The sequence below is a fragment of the Eumetopias jubatus genome, unplaced genomic scaffold (assembly GCF_037043125.1).
Source record: "Eumetopias jubatus isolate StellerSeaLion01/CBP00866 unplaced genomic scaffold, mEumJub1_p1.0 scaffold_6, whole genome shotgun sequence".
NCBI lineage: Eukaryota > Metazoa > Chordata > Mammalia > Carnivora > Otariidae > Eumetopias > Eumetopias jubatus.
The window spans coordinates 144,800,131-144,821,508 of record NW_028274812.1 but is presented as its reverse complement, the minus strand read 5'-3'; the positions used below and the strand labels follow the sequence as shown (position 1 = coordinate 144,821,508).

Here is a 21,378-nt window from a genome sequence, read left to right as displayed (position 1 = left end):
TGGCCTCCTTTTGGTGGAAGGAAGTGCCCTTTTGGGTCTAGAGTCACAGTCTAGGAAGGAGCGTTGTAACTCCCCCTAAAACCTCCCCTAAATTTCCCAAAGTCAGGAAGGACTGGTTCTCTCTGCCCTCTGAGTTTCCTTTCTTGACCGCTTCTGCACCTTCCTACAGCTCCCGTGCCAAGAAGGTGGTCCTGAGGTTAGAAGGGGGGAAGAGGGGCACACTGCACAGTGATCCCTGGTAACTATTTGAAAGTGGGTTATAGAGCCACAGAGAAGGATTCCTGTCTCGATTCATGTCATCAAAACCGTAGGAGGTATATGTTGTTATCAGTGGAGTCATAGGGTTTCTATACTGGAGAGGCTTTGGAATTACATTCTGGTTGAGACAGAAGGTACAGGCTAGCGACTGAGCCTTGAAGTTGGGCTTGTATAGTATTATACAAGGTATTATTTGTATAGTTGTGTTTGTATAGTATAGACGAACTATTGATAAAGATTGTGTTTTAGTTTGGGGCAGCTTGAGGAGAGAGGGCTGGCTGAACTCAGATTATTATTTTGCAGAGTCGTATTCAATAACTTCCATCAAAGTGCTGGCATAGCGAAGCCAGGATCAAAATTCAGTTCCGTCAAATCCCAGAACCAGTGCCTTTTATGCCATTTTATAAAGTCACTAGTTGCGGGTTAACCACTCCCAGCAGTCAGACCCTTAGCCCAGGGCTATTTCTTACAAACCATACCCAGTGTGAGTCTTGCCATAGAGACCATTTTTGCTGGGCTCTTCTCCCTCCTTCCAGAGCAGAGTGAGCAGATGCATTCACTGGGCAATTATCTTCATTGTTTTCAGTCCTACCGGAGAGAACCATCCAGGGCTTTGGTCAGCCTGTTCTGCATCCTTCCCCAGCACCTGCCACAAATGTATTCCTTCAAACTGAGAGATACACCTAAAACTGGGGAATGCCTTCAGGAAGGCTTCCAGAGCCTCTGGGCTGTCATCCCACAAAGTGGGATCTCCTCTCGGCAACCTGAAAACAAGAATGTCATTAAAAACCATGTTCCTTGAGTCTCAGCTCCTTGGTCGTGGCATTCTGCCATTAGACACATTTTAAGTGCATTTTTACAGGCCAAGGTACCCAAAGAGAAGATTATTTCTGGCTTTGTGGGTTTTTTTTTTTTTTTACCTTCTTTTTCTTTCTTGATTCCAACCATTCCTTGGTTTCAATTCCTCTCTCCTATTTGGTTCTTCTTTCTGTTTCTGGACACTTTACCCCTAGTTATTTCAGATTCTTTTCCCTGCTCTGAAGTGTTTGTATCTGAAAATCAGAAACACTTTCTAGAGGGACTGGGAAATTCTCCAGAAGTGGGGACAGAGAAGGGATTGTGAAGCTCATCCACTATTGGAATGAAAACCCATATTGGATGATGACATTTTCCCACTAGTATGGCTTCCTCCTTTAAGCACTTCACAGATGGAAGTTCCTTTTCCAAAAGAGCAAGCCTTGCAAAAAATGCTTAAAATTAATAACTAAACAGTTGATCATTCTAAATTTTCATGCCACATGTTGGTATTTATATGTTCAGCACAATACATGCACACCTACACATTTACTTAAATGTTTCCCACTGGACCTGAAATACACTAGACATTTATGATTATTTTTCAAATGGATAGATGGATAAATGACTGACTGAATGAATGAATGAATGACCACAGGAGCCGGTGAGTAAAGTTCCTCAAAGCAAGGATGAGGATTCACATGTCTTTGAAATCTGAACCCCTGGGGATAGCACAAAGTGGGTACCAACTGTTTAGGGTAGTATAAAAGCTTTGCCAAGTTCCCACGCCTTTGACTCGATGAGGTTCTGTTGTTACACTTAGCCCAGGTTGTCACAAACAGTCTTAGCAACGAAAGAGTTGGCTCATACTGGCTCACCTTACTTTTGTTCTCTACCCCAAATCTGGTTATCAGAGCTGTTTGCCTCAGTCCCTGAAAAAGCAAGGTCCTTTGGTTGTCATTCCAGACTCACATCTTCCGAGTTAGTCGAACTACTCCCTGTAACCTACAGCCCTTTAATTCCCCCCCACTGACTGCCTAGCTGTGCACACTGAGCTTCCTGAGCCTTGGTCTTTCTATTCTAGTACAGATTTGAAGAGGCTCAGAATAGGCCACCCAAAAATATGCCACATTGGCATTAGGATTATTTTTAGCTGACGGCAATTGAGAAACAGAAGACACGGAGAACTCTCTGCCCTCTCCCTTCCTGCCTAAAAGCAGGGCAGGCAGTCCCCTTTGCAAAGGTCTGCTCTCTCCCACCGGGGCAAGAAGAATGACTCTTCATCACTGAAGACCACTTTTATCACTGGAGACAGATGAGCGTGCAAACAGACATTATTAAACAGCCCTTATTGATCACTCACATCCTGGCCTCCTCCCCCAACTTTACCACCTCTAGGAGCCCAGACCTTCTCCTTTTCCTTTGTCTAATCACTGATCCACAGCTTCTTGCTCTTCATTAAAATAATATATAGACCGAGTCAACCACTTCTCTGGGATTTTGACTTCTTTTCCACGAAGCCCCTCTGCATATAGAAATATTAATACAATTTCTATGCCCTTTCTCCTGTTAACCTGTCTTGTGTCAGTTTAATTCACAGGTCCTAGTTAAAGACCTACGAGGATAGAGGAAAGGGGTGTTTTTTCCTCCCCTATAGAGTCTAGGGTGAATTCTCCAGTAAAACTTTTGCCCTCTTGTATTCGATTCACACTAGAGCTTTTGGCCATTCATTTCGTCACTGTTACTCATTTTATTTTATTTGTTTTTATTTTTATTTTTTAAAGATTGTATTTATTCATGAGAGACAGAGAGAGAGAGAGAGAGAGAGAGAGGCAGAAGGAGAAGCAGGCTCCCCGCTGAGCAGGGAGCCCTATGTGGGACTCGATCCCAGGACCCTGGGATCATGACCTGAGCCGAAGGCAGACGCTCAACCATCTGAGCCACCCAGGTGCCCACTGTTACTCATTTCAAAAAATGCAAATTGATCAATGACTTTCTTCCTGGTAATATCCCAGGAGTTTGGAGATACAAAGTTTAAGAGGAAAGAGTCCCTGCCCTTGAGGAGGGAAGGGCAAGGGTGAAATATGTACATAAATAAATGGGTAGACCGAGGAAGTAAGATGAGCATTTCCACCTGGAGATGTAAGAGAAGCTTCATGGAGGTGGTAGCCCTCAAACCAAGCTCTAGAAGATGAGTGGATGGGTCCCAAGTTGAGAGGACAAACAGGAGGCGAGGAGCCATGTCAGGACAGGTTTGGAGTATCCACAGCTGGGGAGCTGCAAATGGCTCAGCCATCCCTTGTTTTCCACGTATGCGAGACTGTGTAATGTGGTGAGTGAGGGTAAAGTTGCGGCTTGAGTCAGATCTCGGCTCCACCACAGGATGTATAACCTTAGGTGGGTCGTTTTACTTCTTGGGCCTGGAAGTAAAATGAAGATAATAATACCAATTTCACAGGGTTGGTGTGAGAATTAAGTGAATCAAGGGACGTAGAACTATTCCTGGCATTATATAAGTGTTAACTGTTAATTATATATTTTCTCCATTTTTGGCACTTATATAAATAGAATCATACTATTTATACTTTTTTGAGATTTTTTTTAGTCAACACTTTTCTCTTTTTTTTAAGATTTTTTATTTGGGGGGGCAGAGAGAGAGAGGCAGAGGGAGAGAATCTCAAGCAGACTCCCCACTGAGCACAGAGCCTGACACAGAGCTTGATCCCAGGGCCCTGAGGTCATGACCTGAGCCAAAACCAAGAGTCAGATGCTTAACTGACTGAGCCACCCAGGTGCCCCAACACGGCTTTTGAAATTTATTCATATTTTTAGTTGCCTCTGTAGTTCATTAGTTTTCCAGCTTAGCTAACACATCATGCGTATACACCTTATCTCTGTAGAGTGAGTGTGAATTTTGGAGAGCAGGGACCATATTTTCTACATTCCTTGCTTTCAAAGTGTTCTCAGTGGCATTAGGTGTTTGTTCTTGGAGACTGATAGCTGTTTTTAGAATATCTAATCGGAGAAGACAAGACCGAGGGGGAACTTACCAAAGGTTGTTGAGATTTTGTACCAAGCGTGGTGACTGCTCATTCCCTACCCCCACTGACACTTGGATCAGAGAAATGGCCCCACGCTGCCCTGTGAGAGATTTAAATTGGATAATTATGACTGGGTGTGTTTAGTGTGCCCTGTGCTATGTCAGTTCCTCTACATGAATTATCCTATATAATCCTCAGAACAAGCCAAATGAGGAAGTGTATTAGTTTGCTAAGGCTACCATAACAAAGGACCCCAAACTGGGGGCCTTCGATAACTAAAATTTGTTGTCTCATAGTTCAGGAGGATAGAAGCCTAAGATCAAGGTGTTGGCAAGGTTGGTTCCTTCTGGACGAGGTGAGGGGAATCTGTTCCATGCCTCTTGCATAGGTTTTGGGGGTTTGCTGGCCATCTTTGGCATCCTTTGGCTTGTAGATCTCTGCCTTCATCTTCACATGGTGCTCTCTTTGTGTGCATGATTCTGTGCAAATCCCCCTTTTTTATAAGGACAATTCATATTGGAATTAAGGGCCCACCCTATTCAAGTATGACCTCATCTTCACCAATTACACCTGCAATGACCCTGGTTCCAAACAAGGTCACTTTCTGAGGTGCTGGGGTTAGGACCTCAACATATGAAATGCGGTGGGATGGGGGGAGCACAATTAAGCCCATAACAGGAAGATATAGAAAATAGGCCTGGAGAAACTATGCTAAATTGCTGATGTAGAAAGACTGGGGGGCCCAGGATTAACATGGTAACCTGGTGGCTCTGAGATGGGAGGAGATGGAAGTGGTACAGATCCCAGGAGTCATTGGGATGTCGTGGTGACCCAGATCCTCTGCAGCACCCCCTCCCAAAGCTGTTCTGACAACGAGAAGTAACAGGGTGAGCCCTGGAGCTAGTCCAGTTGGCCACTCGCCAGCTATGTGTTCTTAGGAAAGTTATTTAAGCTCTCAGAGTCCCATTGCTTCATCTGTGAAGGAAAAGCATCCCCATCATGGGGCTGCAAAGAGTAAGGGGCATGGGGACAATGGGTGAAAAATGTAGTAATGGTCAAAACTGACACCCTCCCTTCCTCCCAGCCAGTGTGAACCCAGATACCCTGCATTTGGGTCCATTGTGTGTGTGTGATAAAAACAAATAACATAAATTTACCCTCTTAACAATTTTTTAAGCCCCGTTGACTATACGTGCGTTGTTGTGCAACAGATCTCTGGAACTTTCTCATTTTGCATGACGGAGACCTTATAGCCATCAAACAACAGCCCCCATTCCCTTCTCCCCCTGGCCCCTGGCAACCACATTCTTCTTGTTTCTATGAGTTTGACGACTTTAGATGCATCATAATGGGAGTCATGTCATATTTGTCTTTTTGTGATTGGCTTATTTCATTTAGCGTCATGTCCTCAGGGTTCATCCACGTGTGACAGGACTTCTTTCTTCTATAAGGTTGAATAATATTTATGGATGGATTATTGGATGGATTATTGGATAGATTATGGATGGGTCCATTAGTGAATGGATAAAGAAGGTGAGAGATATATATGGGCATTTAGCTTGCTACCACATCTTGACTATTGTGAATAATGCTGCGCCGAACATGGCAGAGCAGGTATCAATTCAAGATCCTGTTTTCAATCCTTCTGGATATATACCCAGAATTGGGATTGATGGATCATATGGCATCTGTTTTTAATTTTTAATTTTTTGAAGAATCTCCATACTGTTCCATGGTGGCTGCACCCTCTTACGATTCAGATCCATTTTTATTAATTTTAAGTCATTAAGTACAACCCTTGACCAGAAAAGTCATTTGAGTGGGAATCAGGGTGGGGGGTGGTGGTAGAAGGGTCAGAAAGGAGGGAAACGAAGGAGAGCTAGAGAAGGCGTCCATTTCAGCTGTCTGCCTCTCGGTATCTCTAAGGGGAGGAGAGGCACTCTTGGCCTTTGGGGTTGGACAGTTCTTCTTTTGAGCCACTGCCCCATGCATCGCAGGAAGGTTACCAAGGCATTAAATACCAGTAATACCCCCAGTCATTGTGCAACCCCAAACATTTACATATTTCCAAAATCTGCCCTAGGGACGGTCCCAGCCCTGGTTGAGGGCGATTGGAGGTTCCAGCAGCCCCTGAGCTGTATACTGTCTTTGGGAACCCCACAGCAACCAGAACAGGGGTAAGCCCATGCTGGTGCCCAAGGAGCCCTTCGTGAACCGACGGACTCTAGAATTCCTCCGTTAGCTAGCATGCAGTGGGGTGGTACTCAAATCAGAGGGCTGAAAGCTATCGGGGAAAGTGGGGGGGGGCGGGGGGGGAAGGGGGGAAGGAATGTGTTTGCTTTTGCTGAAACAGTAGTCCTCAGCATTGAGACACCCAGCTAAGTGTTTCACCTGATAGTCCCTCCTGTGAGCCGGTTTGGAGCTGAGGACCTGGGCAGAAGTCGTCCCCCTGCCCCGAGTTGTCCTGAAGTTACTTTTAGCTCATTATAATACGAAGATCTCCTCCTATGGGCTGGGTTTCCTGCCATTTTTTGAACATGCAGTGTACGCACTAGCATGTTGACATGCTAGACTTGTACAACTGAGCCAAAGTGCCTAAGTAATAGAATATGTGTGAGTTCCCCAATGTATATGCAAGCTCCCTACCCCCGCTCCCTAATACACTGAATAAAATCTTCCCATGCTAACCGCAGGGGGAGATGGTGCTTTGAGAGCTAGGGCCCTGTCTTCTTACTTGTAACAAGTAATAAAAAGTTCTTTGCTTCTAACACTTACTTGGGTTGTATTCAATTTAATGCACCCCAAGTGACAAACCCCTTGAGTTTGGTTATACTTTCTCATGGCTGGACTTTTGCAGCCCCACTTTCCTTACTCTCCCCTGGGAGAAGCTGGTGTAATGTCAAGGGTGCAGTTGATAGAGGAGGAGACAGGTTCTGAACTTGCAGAGTGGCAGTCTCTCCGAAAGCACTCAGTAAGACGATGAGAAACCGCTACACACCTATTAGAATGGCCAAAATCTAGAACTCTGTGAATACCAAATGCCGGTGAGGATATGGAACGACGGGAATGCTCATTCATGGCTGGTGGGAATGCAAAATGGCGCAGCCACTTTGGAAGACAGTTTGGCAGCTTCCTACAAAACTTAACATATTCTTATCACACCAACCAGCAGTTGTGCTTCTTAGTATTTACCCAGAGGAGTTGAAAACTTATGTCCACACCAAGGCCTGCACATGGATGTTTCTGACAGCTTTATTTGTAATTGCCAAAACTGGAAGCAACCGAGACGTCCTTCTGGAGAGGAATGGATGAAGAACCCGTGGTCCATATGGACAGTGGAATATTATTCAGCACTAAAAAGAAATGACCTCACAGGCCATGAAAAGACGTGGAAGAAATTTAAATGTGTATTACTAAGTGAAAGAAGCCAACCTGAAAAGTCTATATTCTGCATGATTCCAACCAGTTGACATTCTGGAAAAAGCAAAACTATGGAGACAATTAAAAGAGATTAGCAGTTGCCAGGAGGTGTGTGGGAGGGGTGGATGAAGAGAGAGAGAGCACAGAGGGTTTTTAGGGTACTGAAACTACTTTGTATGATACTATAATGGTGGATACATGTCATTAAACATTTGTCAAAATCCAGAGTATACAACACCAAGAGCGAACCCTAAGGTAAACTGTGAACTCTGAGTGATTATGATGTGCCAGTGTAGGCTCAACTGTTGTAACAAAGACACCTCTCTGATGATGGATGCTGGGAATGGGGATGCGGCTGGCGCTAATGGGGGAGGCTGTACCTGTGTATGGGCAGGGCGTGTATAGGAAAACTCTTACTTCCTCTCCATTTTGCTGTGAACCCAAAACTGCTCTAAAAAATAAAGCCAATGAATGAGAAATATATTCTTAGGGGCACCTGGGTAGCTCAGTCGGTGAAGCGTCTGCCTTTGGCTCAGGTCATGATCCCGGGGTCCTGGGACCGAGCCCCACGTCGGGGGGGGGGTGGTCCCTGCTCAGCAGGGAGTCTGCTTCTCCTTCTGCCCCTCACCCTGCTCTCGTGAGCTCTCTCACTCTCTCTCTCTGAAATAAATAAAAATCTAAATCTATCTATCTATCATCTATCATCTATATTTTTTTAAACCCTACTCAGTAAATAGTTGCCAGAAGTCAACACTGGGGGCTAACAACTCCTCGCCACTATTTCTATTTGCCTTTTCTGAGCTTCTGACCACCTGTGAGGTCTTTACAACACAACAGAGAGCTCTCGAGCCCCACACGAAGTTGCAGTATCACTCAGAGACTGGTGTTTGAGCCCCATAGGGAACTTAGCTCTGGGTAGTTCCGTATGGGGACCCGCCCCGGGCTCCTGTGAAGGCTCACTGGTTGGTGACTCCTCCCTCTCTAGGAGGAGTTTCCTTTGTCGTCAGTTTTCTTCTATGTTAGTGACGGTCTGAAGACCCAGATGGAGTCAATACTGTGAAATGGAAGTTTGACCCAAACAAGTTATCTACTGCTTGGCCATAGATTAACTGAGCCAATAAGAACCTACACGTGTGCTGAACTCGGTTTAAACACTTGTAAAGTTTCTCCTTCTCAAATGCAAGAGGTTTGCAAAAAGAAAGAAGGCAGCTATGACTGAGTGAAGGAGAAGCTTGGTCCCCCCAAGTGCCTCTTCGGTGTGGCATAGTGGCTGGCTGTGCTTTTGGAGAAATTGTCATGGACGCAAAAGCAAGATAAACGTGAACAGCCCCCCTCTTACGACGCTACCCATTGTGTTCAAATTCTTAAGAAAGTTAAAGGCCTGTCTTCCTGTTTAAGAAAAGCTGAAAGTTGTAGCTTTGAAAGAATTCATTGCACTCAGACTGTGCAATGGTGGTATCTGTGTTCAGGTCGAACCGGATCTGCAGCCCCCCCCCCGTCCCCCCAAAATTCTTTCTTCTCAGGGGTGAGAATTACCCCACGTGGCATGCACTCTCCGAAAGGCTCAGGCTCGGGGAGCCTATTCATATGAATGAAGCTGCCTTCCGAGGGCAGAGGCAGAGGCGGAAGCTGCCTCCCTGAGGGCTTTCGCAACCTGCAGCAGGGGAGAGGAAATCACCCCCGGGGAGCCCTGTTGTCAGTGGGGACTGTCAGTGTGGGTGCTGTGCTCCTGCTGTCGCCGGCTCACTGCCCTCTCCAAGATGCAGTATCCGGACCCCGAGGAGCTCCTGGGCGAGGAAGAGGGTGATATTTTTGGTGAAGGTAAATGTCTTTCTGGCAGCACCCATTCGGGTCTGCTTTGCTTAGCTTTGAAACTTTTGCCCAGCTGGGGTATTTTGAAAGCATCCTGGTGGTTGTGGGCATCCATCTAGGCACCAACGAATACAAGGCAAAGCAGGATGCAAGGGAGTTGAATGGTTCCTCCAAATATCTTTTTTTTTTTTTTAAAGTCATGACTAGATAAATGTGTAGGGTAGGAAATGAGCCCTCAGTTATTCCCCCCGTCCTTCTGTGCTCTCTTGTCTAACACGTTAAGGGAAGCCTGTCATGGTGCTTTGCACACAGCCGAGCCGCTGGGGTAGCAGTTCGACAGATGGACCATGGATGGTTCTCCATGGCACCACATTGCTTACATCTGCACCAGCTGCCTCTCCCCCGTCTCCCTTTCCCTTTGAATCTTTTTCTCTTCCTCAGATGTATTTGGCGCCCAACTGGCCATGCCCTGTTCCTTTTCTTCCAGCTGGGATGCTAGCTTCTGATACTCACTGGCACCATGTAGTTTTCCCTTCTTATTTTGCGGTTCTTCCACAAGCAGACCTGTGGGGTGGGGTTTGGCTGTAAGGGTTGTGATTTTCAGTGGCTAATCTCATAACCTGCAGATGTCTTGTCCAAGTGCTGCCAATGATGGAGCTTTTCTAGAACTTGAAATTGTCTAAATAAATGGTAATCTGGGCTCAGGGATCTCATCACTTGGGTTGATTTCCGTAAGAACCCATAGCTAGTAAGTTTTTGAAAACTCTATCAAGTAATTTTTTTTAATGAGCACTAGTAAAATTTTGAGTGACTAAAGTAACACGAATCCAGTGAAGAAAAATTACAGAGTATACATAGTAAGACTCCTTTGCAACCTACTCATCTAAGGGTGTAACCACTACCAATGTTTTGATGTCTTTCTGTTATTTTGTTCTGACCTCAGAAATATTTAAAGTCATAATGTGAAGTTTTATCATAACAGAAATCAGATTAGCCTAGATTGGACAATCTGCTGATTTTTCACCTAACCCCCAAAACCCCCAGACCACATTTCTTTCCCAAAGCCATTCTTTCTGTGTCTGACTATGGTGCTAAAGAGCGCCATCTATAGTCCGATGCGCCACACTACGTTTATGTGTGGCCCCACCCTGCGGGAGAGTTAAGACCTCCGCAAAGCAGGCTTGGTGAACCTGTAGGATCTCTCCCATGAGCCTTCCTGATGATTAAGGTGATTATTTCAACCTCAACAGGCATGGGTAAGAGTCAGGTAGGGAGTCGGACAAGATGCAGATTCAAAATCTCATGTGCCTTGAACTCCTTTTGTGACTTACGCAAGTTACGTAACTCGCTACGCTAACCTTGTTTTCTCGGTGCTGGTCGGTCATACAGATCATCTTCACAATAGATTTCGTAATAGTTGCATTGCGCTTCACATGTGATATGCTTTACACTTTCTGGACTGAATTTCTCATGGAACGTAATCTCCAAAGATGAGCAAAAGAATCCTTGTAAGTCCAACATCCAGTGTATTTTTATTTGGTTCTCTGAGTTCTGGCTCATGTTTGCCCGTTTCCGCGAGAGCTCGGCCAGCTGGTGCTTCATTTAAGCAAGTTCTGCTGGGGGTGGCAGTCAGGAGTTTCAGCAGTGGGGTTTACACTGCCCGGGCTTTGCCCCTAAATCACTCTGTGACCGTGAGCAGGTTACTTCATCGCTGTGTGCCTCGGTTCACTCACTTATAAAATGGAGTATCAACCTCACAGGCGGTGTGCAGATTAAATGTTGTTGCAGGGAAGGGCTTAGAATAGTGCCTACAACATAGTTAAGTGCTCAAGAAATACCAGTTCCTACTGTGGAATAGAAGGTGAAGCCCAAGAGCTTTTTCACATGTTGGGGTAACCTAATGGATTCAAAATAGGACTGATTTACAGTCCTTCAGCTTCATAAACTACCGTTCAGAGGTATGAGATGGCAAACATTCATCCGACAAGTTACTGGCAGCTGGATCGGAGCGCTGACCCTGACGTCATGTGGATGTGGGGTCCTGGGCAAGTCATGGCCTCTCTTTGAGCCTTGCCTTCAACTAAAACAAGAGGGGTGATTACACACTCTATAAGATTTCATTTAAAAAATTCCAGCATTCTATTACTTAATCTTTTCTGCACAGTGACATGCATTTACCTACAGGGATTCATGCTTGCTGTATGTTTCATCTGTGCTTTGGCTCACTTAACAGGCCTAGGAGAGCAGAAAGCTTTTCGTTCTGATATAATGGAAGGAAAATGCCCAGGAGCTTGTTACTAAGGCAACCATATTTCCTCACAATGGACACATTTTTAAAGAACGCTTTCCCCCTAAAGGAACACAGATTTAGAATTTAGGTCCATTTGCTTACAAGTATATATAAATTCATTTAGGTTTATGGACCAATAGAGATCTGGGGAGAAAAAAAAATGAGTCATGCTCGCAATATTTTTTTAACTGCCTTTCTGAGATCCTGTTTGCTTCAGCTATTGTTTTCTGTGGTTAAAGAAAATGTTATGGTTCAAAGAATTAAGAAGCACTGGTGTGCCCCTCCATTCTTGTACTAGGGGAGAGTTGCAAATGGTTAGTGAGAGAGAGAGAAGCAGCGATCCACCTACCCCCCAGAAGTCCCGATATTTATTCTCTCTCTTTTCCATCCTCTCTCTCACACACACACACAGAGCGCCTCGGGTTTGCTTTCCAAATAACCCCAACATCAGCCTGCCACTCAGAACATGGCTGCTATCAGGTAGACTTCACTCTTTCTTGGGAGAATGATCAGTTTGATTACCAAGGTATGGAAAGATCAGTCATTGGAATGAGATGCGCTTTTCCCATCGTTATTTCAAACGTATCAAATTAAAACTGTTTCATCACTGTGCCTTCTTGGCAGCGAGGCTGGTGTATGTGAGCAGAGGTAGCTGGATGGACGTTTACAGTAATGATAACCATAGCAATTCTGGCGGCGATCAAAATAATAAGAGAAAACAGTGTCGTGCGCACCGGAGGCCCCCAGCCAGCTTTCAGGAACAGGACAGAGTTCGTGTGTGGGAGGGAATGGTTCCCCCAGTGGCGGTCGGTCGCTGGTTCTGCAGCTGAAATGACTCCTTGGCACCAGTTAAAGCTGCTTCTTTCCTCAAAGCCACAAGTCACTGCCCCGTTTTCGGCCCCACTCAGTGCTCTCTCGTCAAGTGCAACGGTTAGAATAATAACACACCTCGAGTTCACAGCTATGAGTGCAAAGTATTTCTCGGGCTCCTATATTCCCTGGACACTCATGAGCCTTGTAAGACCTTGCTTCTAGAAAGGCCACAGGAAACAGCAAAGTTTTTGCAGGACCTCCGAAGGTTCTCTGGGCCTGGTACAATGCAGCAGGGCATGAGAATACTTCTGTCCTGGGTCCCTGGTCAACCACCCCAGAGCAGGAGAACCCTCCAGGGTGAGGATGAATGGGCCAAAGGGAGAACATTCAACCAGTAGCTGTTGGTTGCTTTTGGACAGACCAGCAGATACTTAGGAAAAAATACCACTTGCTTTGAACCAAACCTCTCTCGTTTCCCCAGGCCAAGTAAATTAGCACGTTTTCCCATTCAAAAGGAATTTCAGTTTAGAGAGAGCAAGAAAACTGCAAAAGATTTATCAAAGAAAAAAAAAGCAGAACTGTAAGTAGAAGAGATGCTCACTTTCTGTCTCTACTGTTTATGAAGCCAAGGAAGAGATTTTTTAATAGGGAAACAGTTATGCTGTCAACTCTAATCTGGTGTATTTTGCTGTTGTTTCCTGAATTACATTCACCCTTTCCAAAGTTAAAAGAGAGAAGAGATTAAATTAACGATATGTACACAACCAGTAAATCCTAAAAGTTCAGAGGTTAAGTCATACCCTGTATGGAAAAGGTATTAAGAGGTAGAACGTAGGGACACCTCGGTGGCTCAGTCGGTTAAGCGTCTGCCTTTGGTTCAGGTAATGATCTCGGGGTCCTGGGATCGAGTCCTGCATCGGGCTCCCTGCTCAGCGGGAATTCTTCTCTCTCTGCCTCTGCCTCTCTCTCTGCCTCTGCCCCTCTCTCTGTCTCTCATGAATAAATAAATGAAATCTTTTTTTTTTTTTTAAAGAGAACATAAAAATATACACATCTTGGCTAGGAAGAGTTGGAGAGTTTTGTTTGACTATGCCACGCTCTACATCGTATAAATATAATAATTAGTATTTAGCTATATTGGACCTTTCTCCAAAAATCCATATCTGGGGTTTTCAAGTGGACCCAAGTAATGGGATTGGAGAACGGGTAGAAAGAGCTGCCCTAGTTTCCTGAGTTGAAAGCAGTTGGTCACTCTTCGCTTTCGTGATTTGCCAGGATTGCTTGGATCAGCTTCCACCCCTCGGAGTCCTGGAGAAATGCTTTGCTTGGAAGTTGTTTTCCCTCCTTTATTTGTCACAGGTTATGGAGCAGACACAGACCTCCCCACAGCAATTCAAGCCTCTGTCACCTATGTCTTGGGTGATTGCAAAACATTCCCTTCCCATAGATGTCTAGGAAGCTTTCTTTGGTTGGTGCCAAAGAGCTGGTGTCATTTCAGGAGCACAAACTAAAATAGCACATTGCACTGAAGCTATGTGGGCTGTTTTAACCACGAGTCCACCCCCCTCCCCGATTAATGGCCTCCAGTGACCTCAGAGTGACCTATTTAGATCAGGCCAAAGCCAAAGGGGCCCAATAGCACAAATAAAGCATTTTAAATGCTTATCTCATATCTTTATGAGCCACCAGCCAAGTCCTTTTAGGAATGGTATAAGACCTACTCAAGTATGTCTTTTATAGGACATGAGAACAAAAATTATAAGCATACCCATTTATGTGTGGCCAAAAAAAAAAATGTTTTTAAGCAAAAGAAATGTGTAGTTGTTATGACCAAAACGGAGAAATAAACTGGTAGCATTGCCACCCCCCCGCCTTGATGGAAGTCACTTCACTTACTCAAGTCAGCATATGAGTTAGAGATGTGGTTTCTCCAGTTAACTGCCCCTCACGCGTTTTATTGTGCTTAGCAAGTGTCAGGCTTATTCAACTTCTCATTTATTTTTGGAGGGCTAAATTTTGCCTATTGATTGTTTGCCAAACAGCTGTGACATTGAACAAAGATGTTTGTGATTCAGTGGGTTTCAGAAGAGATTTTAAAGAAGGAAAAGGTATTAGCTGAGTCAAATGGAAATGACTATTTCCACTAACCAGAAGAAGGACAGAGAAGAGTTAGAGAGGAAGAAAAAAATAGTGACTGGTCCTGGCAAGTAAAATGGAGAGAAGAAAGTGAACCCCAAAATGCAGGTGCTGGAGGGATTTTTTTAAAAGATTTTATTTATTTGAAAGAGAGATCGCACGTGTGCGCATAAGGGGGGAGGGGCAGAGGGAGAGGCAGACTCCCTGCTGAGCGGGGAGCCCGATGTGGGGCTGGATCCCAGGACCCTGAGATCATGACCTGAGCCGAAGGCAGACGCTTCACCGACTGAGCCCCCCAGGCGCCTGGGTGCTGGTGGGATAGTGAACATACTCAGTATGTTCCAGGCTATCCTGGGGGCTGGTTTCTGGGGAGCCTGAGATGTGGATGAACCTGGCTGACTGCGAGTGGGATGATTCCCTAAGACACGTCCACCCTGGAGCAAGGGAGGGATCCGATGAGCACCCGATGTGTTTGATCCTTGTTGGTAGGCACACCAGGTCATTTAAGCTGAAAAACCACTTGTGCTGTGTAGACAGAGCATATCTCATCAGGCATCTAGAATTTCCCTTCCAGGATAAAACAATCTACTTGATCATTTTTAGGTATTTTTAAGAGAAGGATTTTGACCTACGCTGGGATAGCAAAGGGCAGGTATAGTGGCCAGTTTTACGAATTAAAAATAATTTATATTATTTTTAAATTTATATTAATTATAATTAATTATAATTAGTATCACTCTCACGTGAACTTTCCACATCTTACATTTTCCGTGCTTTACCTCCCTGAGCAAATGCTTCAGGCAGAAGACATGGGAAGGTCAATGATGGATACAAAGTAAGAATTTAAGAGAGGAAAAAATCACTGTGTCAACTTTGTAAAGATTGTCAGTATTAGATAACCTAGCAAACAGAAAAAGATCTGGTATTTCATCCTCAGCTGTATAATGAGGTGTAGCCCTAGGAAATAAACATTTCTAAATAAAACAAAGAGAAGAAAGAACAAATTGCTGCCTTCTGAAAAGTGATGAGATTATGGTGTCATCTTTAAATTGCAATGTTTTCCTTCTTAGTCTCTGGATCATTGGGGGTTAAATGTTTAAATACACTCTACCACTCAAAACAGCAACAGGGGAAAACCAGCTGGACCCTTCTCCCTCTCAACTTCATTCTAAACCATCCATTCAGCTAAGAAACAGGAAGAGAATACCTTGACTTTCAGATCACAAGTGGAGTCAGCTGGCTGAGCAGTTGAATCAAATTTTTTTTCTCTCTAAATTGGCATTTGGGAAACTCTGAGGAGTAAATATGAAAATATTTTCTGTGGTGGGATTTTTCTTCCTATTTATATCAGCACAACGAACTGATTAGAATGGTATGTGAAGAAAAGTATGTCAGAGAATCAAATATGCAGATGTGATTTGTGCAAGGCACTTTTAACCACTTTCAGATAAATTATGTGACTGAAATATTAGGAAAAACAAACTCTTCTTCAATTTCTAGTTTATATACTGAGGGGTACCAAGGATGTCTTTGGGTGGGGCATGCTTCAGCCCCCGATTAATCTCCGTTAGTATCCCTAAAAACTGAAACATAAGTTAGAATTTTAACTCTTAATGAAAAAACATGATAAAAATCTTCTTCAGAAAACATGGCTATTTTGAATGATCTACACTATAAAGTTATATGCTTGCAAACAGCTTCTAGCAGAGGGCCAAACCCCTTCTCCAGCCATGTTGCTATACTAAGTACTTTGCTTACAAAAATTCTAGAGCCACCATTGTTTTTAAATCTTTGATCATTACCATTCAGACTTCCAAACTGAGGGAAGGTAGCATAGTAGAAAGAGCAAAATATCTGGACTCAAAAAGATCTATTTCAATTTACTAGTAGTTTGACTTTAGGAAAGTTACCTAACCCTTCAGAAGCTTGACTTTCCTTCTTCCACGTGGGGATGATAATTATGGTGATAATGATGTTGGGGTGGTGGTGGTGATGGTAATTGTGATAGCGATGATGATGGTGTTATGTGGTGGCGATGGTGGCCATGGTGATGGTGGTGGTGGTGGTGGTCGTGGTGCTCATGGTGATGATGATAGTGGTCATGGCGGTGGTGGTCATGGTGGTGGTGATGATGGTGGTGGTGAGGATGGTGGTCGTGGGGGTGGTCATGGTGGTGGTGGTCATGGTGGTGGTGGTCATGGTGGTGGTGAGGATGGTGGTCGTGGGGGTGGTCATGGTGATGATGGTGGAGGCCGTGGTGGTGGTGATGATGATGGTGGTCGTGGTGGCGGTGGTTGTCACCTCCTGAGAAAATTGCTGTGAAGTTCAAGGAGATAATGTGTGAGGTAACGGAAAACCATTAAGGGCCTACTAGGTAAACGTCAGTTATTATCAGACTGATTTTCTCAGCTGCCCCAGCCTCCCAAGTCTGTACAGTTTCCCTCTCCTACTCCTGGCCTGTGATCAACAAAGACACAAGCTGACTAGAGCACAGTTACTCAGACTGCTCATTTCAGATTCTTTCCTGGGAATATAAAGGTGTTTCTGGCTCATGAATTAATAAGCCTGGCTGCTATCTGATCTCCACCATGTGACCAAGGCGGGGCTCAGAATAAGCCCACCATTGGGCACAAAGTAAGTATGTGATTTCCTACCCATTTTTTACTGTTAGCCAATCTGGTCTCCCTCTGGAAATTATTTGAGTATTAAAGAGTACTAGACGCTAGGGCAGTTTTCTTGTGGAGAGAGTCCCCTCGCCTTGGTCAGGAATTCTGGAGGTCAGGAATCATATCTCTAACAGTATCTTTAACGACATACAGTCCCTATTTCCTGGGTAAATATTTACTTGCGGTAAACATACCACAGTTACTGCCTCCCCCGTCTCAGTAATCTGAGAAACGCTAGGCTTTCTATATTTGTGAAAACATTTCTAACTTAAAGATAACACCCATTGAAATTTGAATTATATACATGTCACTATTTTAGGACAGCCATTAAGATTTTAAAAGAAGCTTCAACAACGAACATCCTCTCTCCTAGGGTAGTGTTTTTACTTCCACTGCTTTTTAAAATATTTTCAATGATAAAACCTCCTGGAGGAAATTGTGGTGATCTGTTTGTATATATATATTTTGTAAATACATTAATGTGCACACACACGTCCAGGAAGACAAATATTAGCTCAGTTGCTTATTAGTCATTCTGCATGGGGCAGAGAACAAGTTAATAGGATCAACCTGCTGTGAACTAATCAACACATTTTGGTGGAGCCCCACTCCGTGGAAGTTATGACCACTGCAAGTAAGTGGTCAGCTGGGTCAGAAGTCACACCAACTGTAGCAGGGGTGACTAGCAAGAGACCGACTCCAATCCTCCCCACTCCTGGAGACACACCTGGTGGGGGGTCAGGAGCATCACCATCTGTTTGAGAAAAGACGACACAAACAATGCGGGCTAGAGGGCAGAGGATGGAAAAAGGCCCTGTGTATCCTCCTACCACCAATGGTACTCCAGCCTTTACAACCCGCCAGGCACCGCTGAGCAGGGCCTGCAGGGAGTCAGTGGCGCTCTGCCCCGTCTTGAGCTAGTCAGGAGTTGGCAAACCACGGCCTGTGGGCCGATCCCAGCCCACTGCCTGTTTTTGTTCATAGCCTGCAAGATGAGAATGGTTTTTACAGATGAACATTTGCCATTGGTTTAGTGATGGAGAACAGCAAACCTTGAACTCCAATTATGCAAAATGTTCTCCCAAAGACAAAGAATTCCATTCTTCTCCTAAGCAGACCAGGAATACCAAAAAAGAGCAAGTGCTCAATTATACTTCAAATTTTGTCAATAAAAATAAGTGAAATTTTATTTTCTCTCTTGTTATATGGAGGTAGCTACACAATTTCCTTGTTTTTTGCCTCTTGGTCCACAAAGCCTAAAATATTTGCGATCTGGCTCTTTCTAGAAAAAGTCTGCTGACCCCAGGTCTATGTCATCAAATTCCAAATCATTTTGCCTCTTGAGGTCACTGAGAGTTTCTTAACCGTGTCTCCCTCCAGCTTTTCTCCTTTGCACATCTGCTGGGAGGATCTTATTTTTAAATCCCCATTTAAGAGGAAGATTTATCCCCCTTTTATTGTTTTAAATATTCTTTTTAAGAGAATACATGTCACCATATGACACTGCTCTGTAATACCAGCTGGAAGGATGATGAAAAAATCTGTGGTCCGAGACAAAACCGAGGAGAGGGTGCAGCATCCCAGAGGGGGAGACACAGTAGGACTAGGGACCTGTTCTCCGAGCCCGCCGTGAATGAGGTGAAAGAAAGCGCACAGGGCATGTCCACGGTCCTTTCCACTCACATCTCTGCATCAGCTCAAGGGATTTTCCTCCCCTTTTGACTCCTTGGGTCGCCAGGTTTCCAAGGTCCAAGGTCCTTGGAAACTCGTGGTAAGGGACCACTGATGTGTGAGCATGATTCCAGTCCTTTTCTTGGCTCTTTCACACACATCACCCCGAGTCTCCCGACTCACTGTGGGGTGACCAAGCCAGGCCTCAGGGGTAGCATCATCAGAAGGCGCAGCTTGCTCAGGAGCTTATGAACTATTTAGGGATATAAAGATTTGCTTTTTCATTCATTTAAAGAATACTTTCTGGGGCGCCTGGGTGGCTCAGTCGGTGAAGCATCTGCCTTTGGCTCAGGTCATGATCCCGGGGTCCTGGGATAGAGCCCTGCATCGGGCTCCCTGCTCAGCGGGGAGTCTGCTTCTCCCTCTGCCTCTGCCGGCTTACAAACAGAAACACCTTACCTTTGCATGAGAAGATTACATGGGATTAGCAGAGCTTTGGTCACTGCAAGACAGAGGTGGCTCTTGCCCACTGCCCTTCGTCTGCAATGCAGACCAGTGTGTGTCCACTTAGCCTGCATGTTAATTTGAGGACAAGGAAGCCTTTTCAAAACAGGCATGAAGGAATGAGTGAAAAGCACAGCCACACACACGCACATTTAGTGGGGGCCGCTTGGCTCCTGGTTGCTAAGCGTTAGAAACAGCAGGAATGTTCAGCTCTATTGGGCATCTTTGAGGAGTTTTAACTTGCTGGAGGGGAAAATATCTTGCTGTCAAAAAGAGTCAGGGAGCCATTGTCCACTGTTGGTGAGCATGCAAACTGGTGCAGCCACTCTGGAAAACAGTATGGCAGCTCCTCAAAAAGGTAAAAATAGAACTGTCATATGATTTAGAAATTCCACGTCTGGGTATATAGTCAAAAGAATTGAAAGCAGGGTTTTGAAGAGATATTTGTACCCCCGAGTTTACAGCAGCACTCTTCACAAAGTCGAAAGAGGCAAGCAACCCAATTGGCCATCGATGGCCGAATGGGCAAGCAAAATGTGGTCCATACATACAATGGAATATTCTTCAGCCATAAAAAGGAAGAAAATTCTGACACTTGCTATAATGTGGAGGAACCTGAGGTCATTAAACTAGGTGAAAGAAGCCAGTTACAACCAAACAAACAAAAACACCACCAAATACTGTATGATTCCACTTATATGAAGTATCTACAGTAGTCAAATGTCTGGAAACAGAAAACAGAAAGGTGGTTGCCAAGACTTGGGAAGAGGGGGGAAGAGGAGTTGTTGTTTAAGGGTATGGAGTTTCTGTTTTGCTGGACGAAAAGAGCTCTGGAGATTGGCGGCAGAACAGTGCGAATATATTTAACACTACTCAACTATACATTTAAGAATTATTAAGATGGTAAGTCTGATGCACATTTTACCGCATATATATATAAAAGAGTTAGGAATAACTACATTAAAAAAAAAAAGAGTTAGGAATAACTACACTCAAACAAACCAAAAAGAGGAAGTACCAGGCAGTTCCTGAAAGCCTGCAGAACAGTTGCTTTTTCTCGAACCACATAAATGTCACAGGAGGGAACTGAATTTCCATGAGAGATAGAAGTGGCTGATTCTGACCAAGGCTGGGCTTAGCTGACAATCTTAGAAAGACTGTGTTCTTTATAACAGAATGCATGAGAGGTATGGGAATTCTTCCTACCACTTTCTGTCTGGTTGGGAATCAGTTTTTAGAATCTGCATCGGTGGTTTGAGATGGGCACCTACTGAGGCTTGTCTAGAAAGGAGTAGCATCATGACAAGATGCAGCTTGCTCAGGATCTTATGAGCTATTTAGGGATATAAGATTTGCTTTTTCATTCATTTAAAGAATACTTACTGGGGCGCCTGGGTGGCTCAGTCGGTTATGCGTCTGCCTTCGGCTCAGGTCATGATCCCAGGGTCCTGGGATCGAGTCCCGCATCGGGCTCCCTGCTCAGTGGGGAGCCTGCTTCTGCCTCTGCATCTGCCTGCTTATGCTCTCTCTTTTTTTCTCACTCTCTCTCTCAAATATTTTTTTTTTAAAAGAAGACTTATTGAATGTCTGCCATGCACTAGGTTCGGCTCTATTCAGCTCCTGGGATCAGCAGTGACTGTGACACAGCCCCACCCCTTGTGAAGTTATATTGCCGTGGAGCAGGACAGACAGTAGACAGGGAACAACGGGATGTGTCCGATGGAAAGAAGGGTTATGGAGAAAAATTGAGTGCAGGGTGAGAAGGATAGAGCAAGGTGGTCAGAAGGCTAGAACATGGTGCTCAGGTCAGGTGGTCAGGTCAGAACAAGGCTCTGCTGATAGACACCCAGATGCTTGATGGAGCTGTGGGTCTGACCTGGACTTCTGGGGGAGAATGTTCCAGGAAGAGCCAGAGGCCGGTGTGGCTGCCGTGCGGTGTGTGAAAGCAGAGAGGGGTGGACGATGAGATCTG

At 44.7% G+C, this 21,378-nt stretch overlaps 1 protein-coding gene across 4 annotated transcripts in view; it reads left to right on the top strand.

Annotated features, from left to right (window-relative positions):
- The window catches only part of RIPOR2 (RHO family interacting cell polarization regulator 2), a 220,767-nt gene that overhangs the window by 102,020 nt on the left and 97,369 nt on the right, over nucleotides 1-21,378 (top strand). The window contains exon 1 of one of the 4 annotated variants that reach the window (XM_028107362.2): nucleotides 9,136-9,335. The exons of the other annotated variants lie outside the window; for them this stretch is intronic. Coding sequence (XP_027963163.1) covers nucleotides 9,275-9,335 — 61 coding nt within the window. The 5' untranslated portion in view covers nucleotides 9,136-9,274. Of the gene's footprint in view, nucleotides 1-9,135; nucleotides 9,336-21,378 lie in introns of those variants that run through there. 4 annotated transcript variants of the gene reach the window in all.